The 17,069-nt window shown below is 41.2% G+C and overlaps 1 protein-coding gene across 1 annotated transcript; it reads left to right on the forward strand.

Moving 5' to 3' along the window:
* Positions 1-7,798: 7,798 nt before the first annotated feature.
* Positions 7,799-8,791, forward strand: LOC112852248 (olfactory receptor 7E24-like). The gene has a single exon (XM_025915739.2). The coding sequence runs from the start codon at positions 7,799-7,801 to the stop codon at positions 8,789-8,791; it is 993 nt and encodes a 330-aa protein (XP_025771524.2).
* Positions 8,792-17,069: the final 8,278 nt, after the last annotated feature.

The following is a 17,069-nucleotide window of genomic DNA, read 5'->3' on the forward strand; positions in this document are numbered from 1 at the left end:
TCTTAATACTTGGGCTTTTTTGTGTGTGTGTGCCTATTGATCAGAAATGATTGCCAAACCAAACATATGGAATTGGCAAGCGTGCCTCTTTGGCCACATTTTTTGTAGGTCGTGGTCCATTTCTCTTGATTTGTCATTTCTAAATATTGCTTATCTTGGCACGCTTTTGATGGAATTATGATAGTACTCCAGGATGCTATGTATCTCAATATCACTGCACAATTGAATCTCTTTATACCTATGGAATCTTCTGATTTGTCACCTATGACCCAAGCTTCCTGTAGAAATTCACAGCTCCCTTTTCAAATAGATACACAATTCTCAGCCATTTTCACCATCATGTCTATTTTCCCGTAAAAGTTTGGCTTTGGTCAAATCTATTTATCCAGGTTATGTGAGAGAATGTATGTCACTGGTCCATAATCTTGGCTTCCTATTTGGAGTATCTGATAAGCCTTTTAAAATCATCATACTATGGAGTGCCTGGTTGACTCAATCAGAAGAGTGAGCAACTCTTGATCTTGAGGTTGTAAGTTTGTCATCTCTCACATTGGGTGTAGAGATTGCCTAAAACTAAAATCTTGGGGCCCTTAGGTGGCTCAGTCTGTTGAGTCCAACTTGTGATTTTGGCTCAGGTAATGTTCTCAGGTTTCATGAGATTGAGCCTTGCACTGGGCTCTATGCTGACAGAAAAGAGTCTGCTTGGGATTCTCTCTCTCTCTCTCTCTCAAAAATAAATAAATAAACTGTAAAAAAATCTTTAAAAATATCCTCATGCCTGAGTCCCACCATTATAGATTAAGATTTAATTGGACTGGAGAGTGAAAAGAATGTGAACAGTTTTTTTCTTTTTCTTTTTTAACAGCTCCCAAGATGGGGCTAATGTGCAGCTAATTTGGAGGCCTATGGGATTTTGTCCGACCTTTCATTCAAAGATGATTTACATGTGTTGGGTCCTTCACTGTTCATGGCCAGATCCTGGACATCTCCAAGTGATCAGAGCTTGTAAAGGAGGAGATATGACCTTTCCATAGCTCATATCCAATAGAGGAGACATGAGTTTTCCATAGCCATAACCAATATGCTTTTTTCCTTCATATGCCTGGTAATATTTTTTTACATGTCTTCTTCCTCCATACTCTACAGCTGGTTAACTGTGCTGAATAGCTGAATATTATGCTCTTGTTCTCTGCTCCAGACTTACCCTTCTCTACGTTAAGTTGTGATGCTGTGGTAGGGGCTAGGCACCTTTCAACCACTGCTCTAATTTTCCATGTGTCCTTTCTTTAAGTTCTTCCAGTAATGGTGATCAATGTCACATGCACTAATCCCCAATCTTTTCCCCATACTTCCTAGCCCATGCTGTTATCACTACATCCTGTGGCTACTGCTCTGTTGCCATATTTTTCCTTTTGTGTCTTTCACTGTTCAATAAGTATTTAATCATAACTACATTAGATTACCTTCATTACAATAACTAGTGCAGGATTTTCTTGATGGAAGTCTGGTAAATCGTAATGTGGGGAATAAAAGCTACATTGTGAAATGCGATGGGAAGAATGTAAGTGGGTGAAGATGAAAAGGTGAGTGTAATGATGTGTCTTGGTCAAGGGTATACAACTGAGGTTTCAAGTAGTGGTGATATTTCCAGTGGTTTTGATTGTGCCTGTAGGTTGTAAATCACCTAAGTCTTTGTGGATAAATGTAACTGTATCTTCATTGTCATTACTCAAGGATAGCAAAGGACCGTGTCCTCAGCAAAGGGCAGATCTTCCCTTTCACTAGTAACCACCTTACTAGGATTCCATTTTGTCACCATGCTTCCTTCTCTTCTATCATGACCAATCTGTCTTCGGGTTCTTCTCTCTTCTGCTACACTCCCAGGAACCCATGTTCATATCAATCTTTCCTTTACAGGTGGTACAGATAGTTTCTGAGGTAGAAATTTGGGGGCTTTCTGAAAAGCTTTCTGATAACTGCTTTCATTTGCTCTGCCTCTACACTAAGCCAATGGCCTACCAGCTTCACTGGCAATGAACCTAGCATTGGATTAGCTCTTCCTGCTACAAAGTGACTACAGTTTAATACTAATTTTTCCTCTTGTTCAAGCATTATAAAACATCTCAGTATGCATACTTCCTTCTCCAACCCTTCTCTATATTCCTGTCATTTGGTCCTTTGGACACTCTAAAATTTTCCTCTGCCATTTATGCACACACAAACATGATTAGCACACTTTCTTTCATATCCAATTAATTTGGTAATTATTGACGTTTTCTTTGTATCAGTAAATGAGAAATCAATCTCTGAGCTCATCTTCCAGTCAAGCCTTGAGAGGACTACATCCCTGGCCCACATTTTGAATGTAGAGATCTCTCAGAGCCCCTGAAGTATTTAAGCAAACTATCAAGTCACCAGATAAATATGTAAAAATAAACAGTTGTCTAATGTAGCAATCTATATGGCTAGATGGTAAATTTAGAACCTGGACAGTCATTCAAAACAGCAAAAACCAGACATCTCCAATGTATAAAATTCCAAACCCCAAACCAGGTCTATAGAAAGAAAAATAGAAAGTTCTCCTTAGAGACATAAATTTTCATTGAGAAATAGAAATACTATCAGATTCTTGGTATAGAAGACCTAATTATCTCTAAACTATGATTAAGTCAATGGCTTCACAGATATAAAAGTCAAAAGGTGCTTTCTCTGGTTGGAAAAAAATGTGTCTGAATTTTATGGTTAGATATGTAACTTGGAAGTCAGAAGTGAGGAGTAGAGGTCAGCTTCTTCCTGAGAAGAGGAAGGGTCTTGACACCCCGTCCCCAACCCCCTGCAACCTCAGTACATTCACTTTTTTCCTTTTCCTCTTCCATTAGTAATAGAATGTCCTTAGAGATTGAGAGAACATGGACCAATTTGGCTAATTATGTGCCATGTGCTTTGAGCCCTCAAGGTCAAACAGCTGTAAACAATCAGCCCGTGCTTTCCAGCCCTTTAGTGGCCAGTTCCAGTTAAGTGGGCTCCATACATGTCTCTCCTCCTCCCAGAGTTGTCTGCTCCAGAAGACCCATAGCTACATCTGTGTTCCTGCCAGTCCTGGAAACAAAGCCTCTGTCCTCATCCAGTTCCAGGTAGGGGAGTGGCAGTGGGATCTGCATTCCTCAGACCTGCTCCAGCAGAGACACAGCACAGTCCAGGAGGAGTAAGTGCAGTGGGAGAGACTGAAGGCAGAAGGGGCTGGAAGAGCATTGTTTCCTCCTCATCAAGACAACTAGAGCAGTTGGAATAGCCAGACATGAGGGGACCAAAATGGAAAGATTCAACTCACAGCCCTATAAAGACCTATTGTTATTGGTTTTGGTGCGGATCCAAGAACTCTTATTTAGATTTCTATTTTTGCCCCCATGTTATTTCTGTCTCCCGTGGGCATCTTCCCCATCAGAGCAGGAAATTGGTCCTTCTTAACTGCCCACAAGTCCTGCAAATGATCATGAAGGTGATGATGATGGTGATGATGGCAATGATGACAGTAACCAGAATGTTACAAACTTTTACCTTGGGACTCTGAGTTTCAGGCACTGAGTTAAGTTTTCTATGTAGCTCGCTACCTTTTATCTGCATTACCACTCCCAACAGACAACAACATGCATTATCATCATTTCAGAGATAAGGAGAGGAGCACAGCATTTTCTTTCACTTCCTGATTTTATTTATTTTTTGTGTCCAACCCACTTTTATTTTTAAGACTTAATTTAAATTCCAGTTAGTGATCATAGTTAACATAATATTAGTTTTAGGTGTACTGTATAATGATTCCACAATTTCATATGTCACCTAATGCTCATCATGACAAGTGCTCTCCTTAATGCCCAAGACCCATTTCACTCATCCCCCCAACCACCTCCCTTCTAGTTTTTTCTCTATAGTTAAGAGTCTGTTTCTTGGCTTGCCTCTCTCTCTTCTTTCCCCTTTCCTTGTTTGTTTTGTTTCTTGAATTCCACACAGGAGTGAAAGCTTATTGTATTTGTCTTTCTCTCACTGACTTATGTCACTTAGCATAATACTCTCTAGCTCCATCCATGTTGTTGCAAATGGCAAGATTTCATTCTTTTTTATGGCTGAGAATATATATATATATATATATATATATATATATATATATATATATATCACGACTTTTTTATCCATTCATCAATTGATGGACACTTGGGCTGTTTCTATAACTATTATTGTAGACAATAATGCCATAGCTATCAGAGTGCATGTATCCCTCTGAATTAGTATTTTTATATTCTTTGGGTAAATATCTAGTAATGCAGTTGCTGGATCATAGGGTAGTTCTATATTTAATTTTTTGAGGTACCCCATAGTATTTTCCAGAATGGCTACACCAGCAGTGAAGAGTGTTCCCCTTTCTCCACATCCTTTCCAACACCTGGTGTTTCCTGTGTTGCTAGTTTTAGCCATTCTGACAGGTGTTGAATGGTATCTCATGGTGGTTTTGATTTGTATTTCCCTGATGATGAGTGATGTTGAGCATCTTCTCACGTGTCTGTATGTCTTCTTTGGAAAGATTGTTTCTTTGCTATGCATAAAGTTTTTAAGTTTTACCAGGTCCTGGAATAGATAGGGATGAAGTCAGGTTTAGATGCAGACAGTGAGACTCTGTTCACAGGGCACCTAGACTGTATTCACTCCTACTTATCCAACCTGCCTGTCTTTTTCCCGTTACTCCAGGAAGAGACTCCTGCTCTCTGTGCTCTTTCCTTTGGGGGTTCATGGTAGAAGACACCAGAGAGCAGTGGTGCCACCAGCTGCGTCAACTATAGAAAAGATAGTTGAGATGAAGGTAGAGATCATATAAACAGTCCGCTCATGGGGCACCGAGACTGGATTTCTCAGTCAGCGAAGCGTCAGACTCTGGCTCAGGTCATGATCTCAGAACTCATGAGTTTGAGCCCCGCATTGGGCTCTGGGCTAACAGCTCAGAGCCTGGAGCCTGCTTTGAATTCTTTGTCTCTGTCTCTATATTTTTTCCCCACTCGCACTCTGTCTTCCGCTCTGAAAAATACATAAACATTAAAAAAAAAAAAAAAAGAACTCATGACAGTTCAGAGAAGCTCTCTCTTGCCCCTTCTCCTGGATTTTGCTTCACACTCCACTTTCTCCTCCATTTTTGTAATTTAGGCCCTCTTGATCTCTAAGGGGATAGAGTCAGTATGTGAGATCCCATTCTTAAGAAATAAAGAGTTCAGGGGTGCCTGAGTGGCTAAGTCGGTTGACTTCTTGATTTTCTGACTCTTGATTTTCGCTCAGGTCATGATCCCAGAATAGTGGGATTGAGCCCCACATTGGGCTCAACACTGGGCATGCAGCCTGCTTTGGATTCTCTCTCTCCATTTTTCTGTCCCTCTCCCCTGCATGCTTCTCTCTCTCTCCAACAAACAAACAAACAAACAAACAAACAAACAACAACAACAAAACAGAAAGAAACAGTTCAAAGGTATATCTTAGCGATTTTGGAAAAGACCTCTGGACTTCTCCTTAAACTCTCTGAAGTTCACAGAAACAGGGACCCACCATTGAATTTTGAATCTTATCTGCCCTACTTTCTTATCTGTATGGGACTGGGCAAGCTCTTAATATCTTTGATCTGGTTTATACAACTGCACTGAGTAAGAATTAACATGAGCACTGTACATGTGACTAAATATGTGATGAATGCATATAGTAAGGGCAAGGTAAATTTTAGGTATTATTAATATTGTTTTTACTGTCATTCTCAAGGCTAAGCACCATCTATCCAATTAAATATCCTGTGATTGGAAGTTTTGGGTTTCCTGAGATCCTGAGAGAACATTTTTTGTTGTTGTTGTTGTTCTTATGCAGGTAGGTACTGAGTGTTTGGAGGGAAACAACTGAATCACATTCATTTCTGATTTCCCAGAGTCTATACTTTGCTTGGCACAGAGTAGGTGACAAGGACAACAGTGATCTCTGTTCAATATTGAATAGACCCTACATTGGTTCTCAGAAACAGAGCATAGACAATATGGCTTCAATGCTCTCTCTGCGTGCTTCTCTTCCTTCCAGTACCAACCTCTGTTAGGTGCCACATGGGTACTGTTCTCCCCATTTCTAGGTGATACCTAGAGGGATACCGGCACGGAGAGGTTGAGAGCTTGCAAATACTCCAGATTTAGTATGTGACAGATGTCAGACTCAAAGTCCTGATTCCCATCCCAAGACTCTGTGCACTCCACCAGTGTGGAATGATTTCTTCAATTTCACACATGCTTTTGTCCCAGATGAGAAAACAGAAAGAGGACGACCAATTCCTTCTCTTGAGATTCTGTGACTTCGTGTGTGAATCAGGGAAATGGGCCAAATGGTTTACGGGGGCCTTTACTGTATGAATATTATAGATCATAGGATTTTTTTTTTATGAGGAGTAATGCATTTGGCAGCCTATTTTGGAGATCTGTGATTTGGAAATATTATTCCCTAGACAAAAATAGAATTTTCATGTGGATCTACTATGAAAGAGCATGGCAACACAGACTTCAGGCATCTTTCCAATTCTATACCTTGACAATAAAAGCATGAAGTTGCTTTTGTCTACCTTTTCTATTAGGAAAATAAATATAGATAATTAATAGTACAATTGTACATGTATTGATTTTTACAATTCTTCACCTTTCTGCTTATATGGTATAGAAATTCTTGTATAATATGGAAGTGTGCAGAAGAATTTTATTAGGAATATTATAATAAGAAATGGAAAAATAAAATAAAGTCATCCATCAGGTAATACTAAGCATCATTTGAAGTGCTTGAAATAGATATGTGTACTTCACAGAGACACTTAAAACACATTATTGTGGTAAGTGAGAATGAAGAAAGCAATGTGAGCATTATTATAGTATCAAGTAAGGTTTCTTTTAAACTTTGTTTTTGAGAGGGAGAGATAGAGCACAGGTCGGGGAGCGGTAGAGAGAGAGGGAGACACAAAATCTGAAGCAGGCTCCGGGCTCTGAGCTGTCCGCACAGAGCCTGACGCGGGGCTCGAACTCACAAACCATGAGATCATGACCTGAGCCGAAGTCAGACACTCGATCGACTGAGCCACCCAGGCGCCCCAGCATTAAGTAAGTTTTTAAGAAAACTGTTCATGAATACATCAGTACTAATATTATGGAAACACTGAAAGGAAAATATACTGCCACATTCGTGACAGTGTTTGCCTTTGGGCAGCTGAAGTGAAGAGGGCAATGGGATCATGCAGGGATAGCAAGAAAACTCAACTTTTCCTGGCCACAAATATGAGTTCCAAAGCAAGTATAACTAAATATTTCTCTTTTTAAAGTTTATTTGTTTGAGAGAGAGAAAGAAAGTACAAGCAAGGGAGGGGCAGAGTGAGAGAGAGAGAGAGAGAGAAGCCCAAGCAGGCTCTATGCTGTCAGTACAGAGCCTGATGAGGGGCTTGAACCCACAAACCATGAGATCATAACCTGAGCTGAACTCATGAGTCAGATGCTTAACCAACTGAGCCACCCAGGCGCCCCTAAATATTTCTATGTTTATATATTTAGATGCTTATCTAACATTCTTTGGCTCAATGTCTTCATGATGGGTATATGTAGAAACAGGTAAATTGCCAAGACACCAATCAGGAAAGAGTTCTAAGAAGAGTTTACAATTGAGAAATGTTGCTGAAGGTAACAGGAGGTAGGATCCTCAAGTGTGAATGCTTTACTTGTGAATTGCTTGCATCAAAATATTCACACTTAGCTGGATGTCTCTACACTTGTTTTGTTTATTCAACACTCTCTTCTTTTTCAAGAGGTGTCCCATCTTCATGGAACCACAGAATCTAACTGGTGTCTCAGAATTCTTCCTCATGGGACTCTCAGATGACCTGGAACTACAGCCCCTTCTCTTTGGGCTGTTCCTGTCCATGTACCTGGTCACTGTGCTGGGGAACCTGCTCATCATCCTGGCTGTCAGCTCTGACCCCCACCTCTACACACCCATGTACTTCTTCCTTTCCAACCTGTCCTTGGCTGACATTGGTTTCAGCACCACTACGATCCCCAAGATGCTGTTGAACATTCAGACACACAGTAGATCTATCACCTATGCAGACTGCCTAACTCAGGTGTCCTTTTTTTTCCTATTTGGATGTTTGGACAATCTACTCCTGGCTGTGATGGCATATGACCGGTTTGTGGCCATTTGTCACCCCCTGCACTACCCAGTCATCATGAACCCATGCCTCTGTGGCTTTTTGGTCCTTGTGTCATTTTTCAGCAGCCTTTTGGACTCTCAGATTCACTGTTTGATGGTGTCACAACTTACCTTCTGCACAAGTGTGGAAATTCATCATTTCTTTTGTGATGCACCTCAGCTTCTCCACCTTGCCTGTTCTGATACCTCCATCAATACCATACTAATGTATTTCATGGGGGCCATTTTTGGTGGCATTCCACTCTCAGGGATCCTTTGCTCTTATACTCGAATTGTTTCCTCCATTATGAGAATCCCATCAACAGGCGGGAAGTACAAAGCCTTTTCTACCTGTGGCTCTCACCTATCAGTTGTTTGCTTGTTTTACGGAACAGGTCTTGGGGTATACCTCAGTTCATCTGTCTCCCCCTACCCTAGGAAGGGTGCAGTGGCCTCGGTGATGTACACTGTGGTCACCCCAATGCTGAACCCCTTCATCTACAGCCTGAGAAACAAGGATATCAAGAGAGCACTGTGGGGGATTATTAGCAGGACAGACTAATCTCAGCATGTGTCTTATCCTTTTCGGTTCATTGCACTGCAAAATGCAGCAAATCAAACATGCACAAGACATTCTGGATGTGCAGTCACATGGTATAGGTACCTATATGGATCTCTGGTTTTTGCTTACACAATTTTTCCTCTTAGCATAGCTTTAATGGAATTGGGAGATTATTTTGGGCTCCCCATTTAAATTATAACCTCTGCAGGATTATGTATATATCCATATATCCCTCTCACTTTCCTTTTGCATTACCCAGGACTCTTGGTCATGAGCAGTCTTGTTTCTATCAATGCAAAATAATCATAACTCTCTCTTGTTATTTATTGTTTCTATACTTTTCCTGAGATTCCTTCCCCCCGCCCCATCCACCCACCAATTTGATGGGAGGTTCTAAACCCTACCTTAAGGACCAAGACGTCTGATACATTTTGGCACCTTAATGCTCTTGGTCAGATTTTTGAGCGAGTAGGATGACTAATTTCTTTTTGAAATTGAAATGGGACGCTATTAATACTGAGTTTGAGTCAACAGTTATCAAGTTTCCTGGGACTTCTCTAGGAACATTGGGATGTATGGTTCCCAAGGAATAGATGGGAGAGGAACTACCAGAACAGAGGTGGTTCCCAATTTTCCTGATAATTCTCCTTCCCATTCCATCTAACTTCTCCCCAGTCATATTACATAACCTGACGCAAAGGGGCAAATATCATATACTTCCATTTATATAAGGTGCATGAAGTAGTTGAATCCATAGAGACAGAAAGTAGAATGGTGGGAGCTGGGGTCTGGAGGAGCGAGAGACAGGGAGGTAGTGTTTAGTAGGTTCAGAATTTCAGTTTGGGAAGATAGCAAAGTTCTAGAGTTGGATGGTGGTGATGACTGCACAACAGTGTGAATGTACTTCATGCTACTGTACTGAAAACTGCTTAAGATGGTAAATTTTATGTTCTTTTACCACAATTAAAACAAAAGATCTTGTGTCAGGAATAAGGGACATGTTGCTTCAAATGTTGGGTGTTACTCAGCCCTCAGCAATCAACCTCTATAGGGACCTACTTCAGCAAGCTCATGCCTCCTTCTTGGGGCATCCCACATCCGATGACTGATTAGGTGTGGGGGTGCAAACATTTGGTCCCTTTGCCCTAATTCCAGGCAACTCTAAGAGATCATCTTAGCTCCAGAACTTCCTGCTGGTTGTTGGAGATCTTTGATGGGCTTCATCTTGGCTCGACTTTTTCCAGTTTCCTTCCTTGCTGCAAAGAATTTGCCAAACCACAAGATTGTCCTCACCTCTGACACCAGATGCAAGTCCAGGAGCCCCTAGGTCCACTCTCACATCAGACCAGTTGGATACAAATTTGGGAACTTTTTCACATTCGATACTTTGCTAGAATGATTCAAACCGAGAGGACTGCCTCAGATGCACCAGAATGACTCACAGAGCTCAAGAAGCAGTGTGCTTATGATTACAGTTTGCTTATAGGAAAGAGACACAAGTTAGAGTCAGCCAAAGAAGGGCATATGGAGGTTCCCATATGCGAAGCTTCTTGTTGTTCTCTTCCCTTGGAGTCCAGACCCATTACCTCCTCCTGGTGACAATATGTGTGACAATACTCAAAGACCATTTCCTTTTTTTTTTTTTTAATTTTTTTTTTCAACGTTTATTTATTTTTGGGAGAGAGAGACAGAGCATGAACGGGGGAGGGGCAGAGAGAGAGGGAGACACAGAATCAGAAACAGGCTCCAGGCTCTGAGCCATCAGCCCAGAGCCCGACGCGGGGCTCGAACTCACGGACCGCGAGATCGTGACCTGGCTGAAGTCGGACGCTTAACCGACTGCGCCACCCAGGCGCCCCTCAAAGACCATTTCCAATCAGGTAGCTCACCTGAGCTCCATTGTCCAGAATTTTTATTGAGGCTTCATTATATAGACATGAGTAGTTGAATTATGGCCTATCAGGTTGAACCCAATTTCCAACCTCCCTCCTTATATTGGCCTGATATCCCTTTGCCCAACACTCCAACCCTTTAATCACATGGCTGGTCTTTTTGGCAAGGCCAGTTCCCATCCTAAGTCATTTCATTAGCATAAACTATCAGGTGTGGTCCTTCATGAATAACCTGGGGTCTTTCACGAATAACCAATCACTTCTATCATTAGGGAATTTTCAAGCATTTAAAGGTTACCTCCCAGGAGCTGGGACAAAGGCCATCTCTCTTTAGGTGAGGCCAAATTCTTTACTACACATATGCCCTTCCACAGGTGTTGATTCTAGGAACATTGCTTGGTAAACATCCTGTGTGCTAATCATTGTCTCAGAGTCGGCTTCAGAAGGAACTCAATATGGGACACCTTGTTACTAATAAAATGTATTTGAGAACATTTTATTTTATTTTTTTAAAGTTTATTTACCTATTTTGAGAGGGGGAAGGTGCAGAGAGAGAGGGGGAGGGAGAAATCCCAAGTGGGCTCTGCATGGTCAGCTGGGAGCCCAAGATAGAGCTCGACACTGGGCTCACATGAACTCACAAACTGTGAGATCATGACCTGAGCCGAGATCAAGAGTTGGTTGCTTAACCGACTGAGCCACCCAGGTGCTCCTTGAAAAAATTTTAAAGGCAGTTCTGAAGTAGTTGAAATATTCTTTGAATTACAAACCTAACGCTGGGCTCATGAAAAGGAAAATTCAAGGGCAAAAGATGAAGAATGGGGGCATTCATTCATTCAATGCTCCCTGGGGGCAGCAGGGAGGTCACCATTGAAATTTTTAATGACTCTGGAAACCCAAACGCAGAGATATTTGATAGAAAAAGGAGTGTAGAGTTTGAGATAATAAGGTAACGCACATATCCCCATGTGTGTTACACTTTTAAAAAGTTTATTTTAAAACATTAAACCCTTGGTGTAAATAAAATATGCATTAAAAATGACAATTTTGGCTGCTGCTGCTGCTATTGTAATCCTCAAATTTCTGGAGTCAGTGGTCCAACCGTAAACACTTCCCCCCTACCCATCCCCTTATTTTGTGACAAGTTTTACCATGGCCCCACAGATTCCTCTGTTCATTGGATTTTGAAAGCATTGCTCATGGGGATGACCTCAGTGTTCAACACTGAGGCTATTCCTGCCCTTCTCGGAAGAGGAGTTTTCTGATGAATTAAGAAACATTCCAACACTGGTCCATTAGTGGAAGTTGCTTTAACTGCATGTTGGCAGACATACTAGTAAGTCTCTTCTTGTTTCCACTGCCAAAATTCACTAGCATCTCGCATCTAGCACATACAATATAGCTGTTCAGATTTTCAAGTGAGAGACCTACTCCTCCCTTTCAAGTCACTCAGACCCCCCCAAATTTTGTCATTTTAGGTCTTTGTTTTATTTGTCTTCATATCAAAGCAATTAAATGATCTGTATAGCACTGTTTTAGTGATATGATTTGCTTTTCCCATTCTTCCAAAACAATTCGTGGTCACATTGTATTATTGCTCTTATAAGAGTGCCCTAATTGGGTGCGCAATAGTCACTTTCTCCCTGTGGACATGGCAGCCAGATTGATTTTTTAGGTGTAGTCAAAACTTGTGACTTCTCTGCTTAAAACCTTCTAGTCACTTTCTGTTACTCTTTGAGTACAATTCAAACCCCTTGCCATGGTCTATAACACCCTTCAGTTAGTCTCTCCTATCCCTTTCCAAGTCCTTCATTGGTCCCTGGACCAGCACCACCAGCTTCACCTGGGAAACTACAAATGCCAACTTTCATACCCTCTCCAGACCTGCTAAATCAGAACCTCTACAGCTGGAACCCAGCCATCTGTATTTTAACAAGCCCACCAGGTGATTCTATTGCACACTAAGTGTGAGAACCATTTGCCTAGACATATTGGATATCTTTTTTACTTTATTTTATTTTTTTAAATTTACATCCAGATTAGTTAGCATATAGTGCAACAGTGATTTCAGGAGTAGATTCCTTAGTGCCCCTGACCCATTTAGCCCACACCCTCTCCCATACCCCCTCCAGTAACCCTCTGTTTGTTCTCCATATTTATGAGTCTTTTATGTTTTATCCCCCTCCCCTTGTTTATACTATTTTTGTTTCCCTTCCTTTATGTTCACCTGTTTTGTCTCTTAAAGTCCTCATAGGAGTGAAGTCGTATGATATTTGTCTTTCTCTGACTGACTAATTTCACTTAGCATAATACCCTCCAGTTCCATCCATGTAGTTGCAAATGGCAAGATTTCATTCTTTTTGATTGCCGAGTAATACTCCATTGTGTGTGTGTGTGTGTGTGTGTGTGTGTGTGTGTGTGTGTGTGTGTGTATATGCCAAATCTTCTTTATCCATTCATTCATCAATGGGCATTTAGGCTCTTTCCATACTTTGGCTATTGTTGATAGTGCTGCTATAAACATCGGGGTGCACGTGTCCCTTCAAAACAGCACACTTGTATCCCTTGGATAAATGCCTAGTAGTGCAATTTCTGGGTCATAGGGTATTTCTATTTTTAATGTTTTGAGTAACCTCCATACTGTTTTCCAGAGCGGCTGCACCAGCTTGCATTCCCAGACATATTGGATATCTTATATTTCTTTTTTTAATTAAAAAAATGTTTTAATGTTTATTTATTTATTTATTTTTTTAAACATACAAGACAGAGCAGGAGCAGGGGAGGAGCAGAGAGAGAGGGAGACACAGAATCTGAAGCACGCTCTGAATCATCAGCACAGAGCCCAACACGGGGCTCAAAGCCACAAACCGTGAGATTATGACTAGAGTCAAAGTTGGGCTCTCAACTGACTAAGCCACCCAGGCACCCCTCTTATTTTTCTTTAAACAGACTATATTCTTTCAGTCTTTAGACCATTACACTTAATTCTCTCTGCCTAAAATTTTCTTCCCCTTTCTTACTCAATTTTCCACTTAAATATCAAAGCTTAAAGATGATTTCTCTCTCTGGGGTACCTGGATGGCTCAGTCAGTTAAGTGAAGAATTCTTGATCGGCTTAAGTCATTTTCTCACAGTTCTTGGGTTGGAGCCCCACATCAGGCTCCATGCTGACGGTGAGGAGCCCGCTTGGGATTCTCTCTCTCCCTCTCTGCACCTCCCATGCTTGCTCTCACTCTCTCTCTCTCTCTCTCACTCAAAGTAAGTAATATAAACTTAAAAAAAAAGATGCCTTCTCTTACACCCATCTAAATTCTCCTGATGTTCTCTCCATCAGGTTAGTCTCTATTCATCTTTTACTACCATTACCTTCTGAGTGAGTTCACATGTTTTGAGTGTCATGGACAGTCTTTGTACCAGGCTACCTCAGATATTTTGTTCCAAATGAAACTGATGCATCAAGAAAGTGGGTTTTGCTCCTCTTCCAGTCTGAAGTCCTTTGTGAGATGCAATATTATTTGCTTAAACAGGCAAGACACTGGGCAATTTCATCAAAAGAGTACTTTGATAGAAATTTGTTAGGAATTTCTAGAGACTTTCTAGAGAAAGTTGTTCATTGTGTGTCCAAGTAAAATTGCATTGGACATAGTCAAACAGGTAAAGAAGACCTTATTCAAGACTATTACAGTAAGGGATAGAGATTGAACTCAACTCCACAGAACAAAAGACAGGAGGATTTTATTTTTTATTTTTATTTATTTATTTATTTATTTATTTATTTATTTATTTATTTTTTAAGATATGAAATTTATTGTCAAATTGGTTTCCATACAACACCCAGTGCTCATCCCAAAAGGTGCCCTCCTCAATACCCATCACCCACCCTCCCCTCCCTCCCACCCCCCATCAACCCTCAGTTTGTTCTCAGTTTTTAACAGTCTCTTATGCTTTGGCTCTCTCCCACTCTAACCTCTTTTTTTTTTTTTCTTCCCCTCCTCCATGGGTTTCTGTTAAGTTTCTCAGGATCCACATAAGACTGAAACCATATGGTATCTAAGACAGGAGGATTTTAAAAGCTGGGGTGAGCTTATGGAAAAGGGGTGGAAGATATTGGGGGGAGGTTGGTTGATGTGGCTAGTCTATCTGTGTTTGCTAGTTGCTGCTTATTGAACTTAAGTGCCTACCCTCCTATGCAAAGAGGTTGGGAGATAAAGGTGCTAACATTATTGACGATTATATTTCAAAGGGATGGCTCCCAAGTCTTTAAGGAAGACATCCTGGGTTGTCAAATTGATGACAAAGGGGAGGTCAGGCCCTTGCAGTCAGGAAGAAACATGTTTTAAGTTTAGTCAAGCTGCAGGGAATGTTAAGGCAGTCTTAATCAATTGATATCCAAAATTTCTACTCTTGTTCCAAATTTGTAATTCTTGAGTGTTTTAATATGGTTCAGTTAGCTAACCTCCATACCTGGACAGAAGTTCTAAACTACATTCACAAATATCTTGAGTTCTAAACTTAAATTGCAGTAGCCTTAACCATGGGTGATTGAGCAACAAATCCAGAATGGTGACTGGGATCCATGAGCCACAGAGACCTGTGGTGGTGGTAACAGATCATAGATGAGCAGACATCAACAGTATCAGTTGACTTAGATAACCCAAAATATAAAAAGCAAGTCTGCAATTATCAGATGTCGGCTTCCACAATCGAATATCCTGATTCTTTCCCCAGTTTCTAGATGAAATCTGTTTTTAGACACAAAGGCTAAAAGAAATTAAGAGGGAGGTGGGTCCCTCTTTTGGAAATCCATAAATCATTTTTTAAAAAAATATTTTTATTTATTTTTGAGACAGAGACAGAGCATGAGCAGGGGAGGGGCAGAGAGAGAAGGAGACACAGAATCCGAAGCAGGCTCCAGGCTCTGAGGTGTCAGCCCAGAGCCCGACGCGGGGCTCGAACTCACGGACCGCGAGATCGTGACCTGAGCCGAAGTCGGCCGCCTAACCGACTGAGTCACCCAGGCGCCCCCATAAATAATTTTTCAAAATGGTACTATCCCTTGAAGACTCCACTTGATGGAAAGTAGATTCTGTCAGACTCCTTCCATCCTGGAGTGGTCAGCAACTCATCTTTATCAGGACGGATATTTTTGTGTTTATGTTTGCCTTTCCTGTTGCAGTGCCTTGGCAAACACCACCATCCAAAGACTTAACACATTATCCAATTGCTTTATGGTGAAGAAGATATGAAAACAAACATTTATCAGAAGATCCACTGGTCCTAACATACTCTACCTCAGCTGAAGCTGCCCAGAATCACATACCTAGAGAGCAGTGATTCTGTGATTCTGTCCTTACTCTCCTGAATTATAATCCAGTAACTGACACCATACTTAAAGACATGTTTCCTTTCACACAGATTTTATCACTGTGTGTTCTCCTGTGTTGAGCCCTTGGTAGATTCACCTGCACAACAAGGCAACTAAACCAAATGATGTATCAGAGCCTGGTCAATTCTGATACTCTGGACCCGGAACTTTTTCTACATTTAGTGATATATTTTTATAGCTTATTTTGGAAGTGCACTCAATAAACATTTGGAGAAACGTTCAACCTTGCTAATAGCCAAATAATTAATCCATCAGTGAATGTTCTGTTTGGACACATAATGTGATCAGAAACTCTGAGGGGCGCCTGGGTGGCTCAGTCGGTTGAGCGTCCGACTTCGCTCAGGTCAGGATCTCACGGTCCGTGAGTTCGAGCCCCGCATCGGGCTCTGTGCTGACAGCTCAGAGCCTGGAGCCTGCTTCAGATTCTGTGTCTCCCTCTCTCTCTGGCCCTCCCCCCGTTCATGCTCTGTCTCTCTCTGTCTCAAAAATAAATAAATGTTAAAAAAAAAAAAAAAAAGAAACTCTGAGATCCTGGATTTATGCTCTATTAGGGCAAAGATTTTTTTCTGTGTTTTTTTTTTTCCTTCAGTGCTGTTTTCCAGACATCTCTTGCAGCCTAGCACACTAAAGGCGCTTAGTTAATAAGAACTAACAATGGTTATTGATAAAATAAAATAAAATAATACTTTTCATAATCCTCATGCAACTGTTCTGAACTGGTAGTAGCATAAGTGGCCACAGGACTGGAAATCCAAGGTGAGGTGCAGTAATAGGAAAGTGAAAGGAGGGGACGCAGAGGGTAGAACTGAGGATAACAGAGGAGTGAACATAAGAGGTTAAAGTACCTAGAAAAAGTACTCGCAAGGCAGCTCTGGGCAACATCACTTACTTATGGAGGACGGGTGAGAAGCACAACTCAGTGTGATTAGGAGGTAGGATTTCTTTAGCAGCCACCTGCTGCTACCACTGTCAGCTCAAAAACCCAGGACTAGTGTTCCTA

The sequence above is a fragment of the Puma concolor genome, chromosome A2, assembly GCF_028749965.1.
Source record: "Puma concolor isolate L17-30 chromosome A2, mPumCon1.1.hap2, whole genome shotgun sequence".
NCBI lineage: Eukaryota > Metazoa > Chordata > Mammalia > Carnivora > Felidae > Puma > Puma concolor.

Bases quoted from the DNA above. Each gene is read 5' to 3' on its own strand.
- LOC112852248 (XM_025915739.2), top strand. From the start codon at position 7,799: ATGTCTCTACACTTGTTTTGTTTATTCAACACTCTCTTCTTTTTCAAG.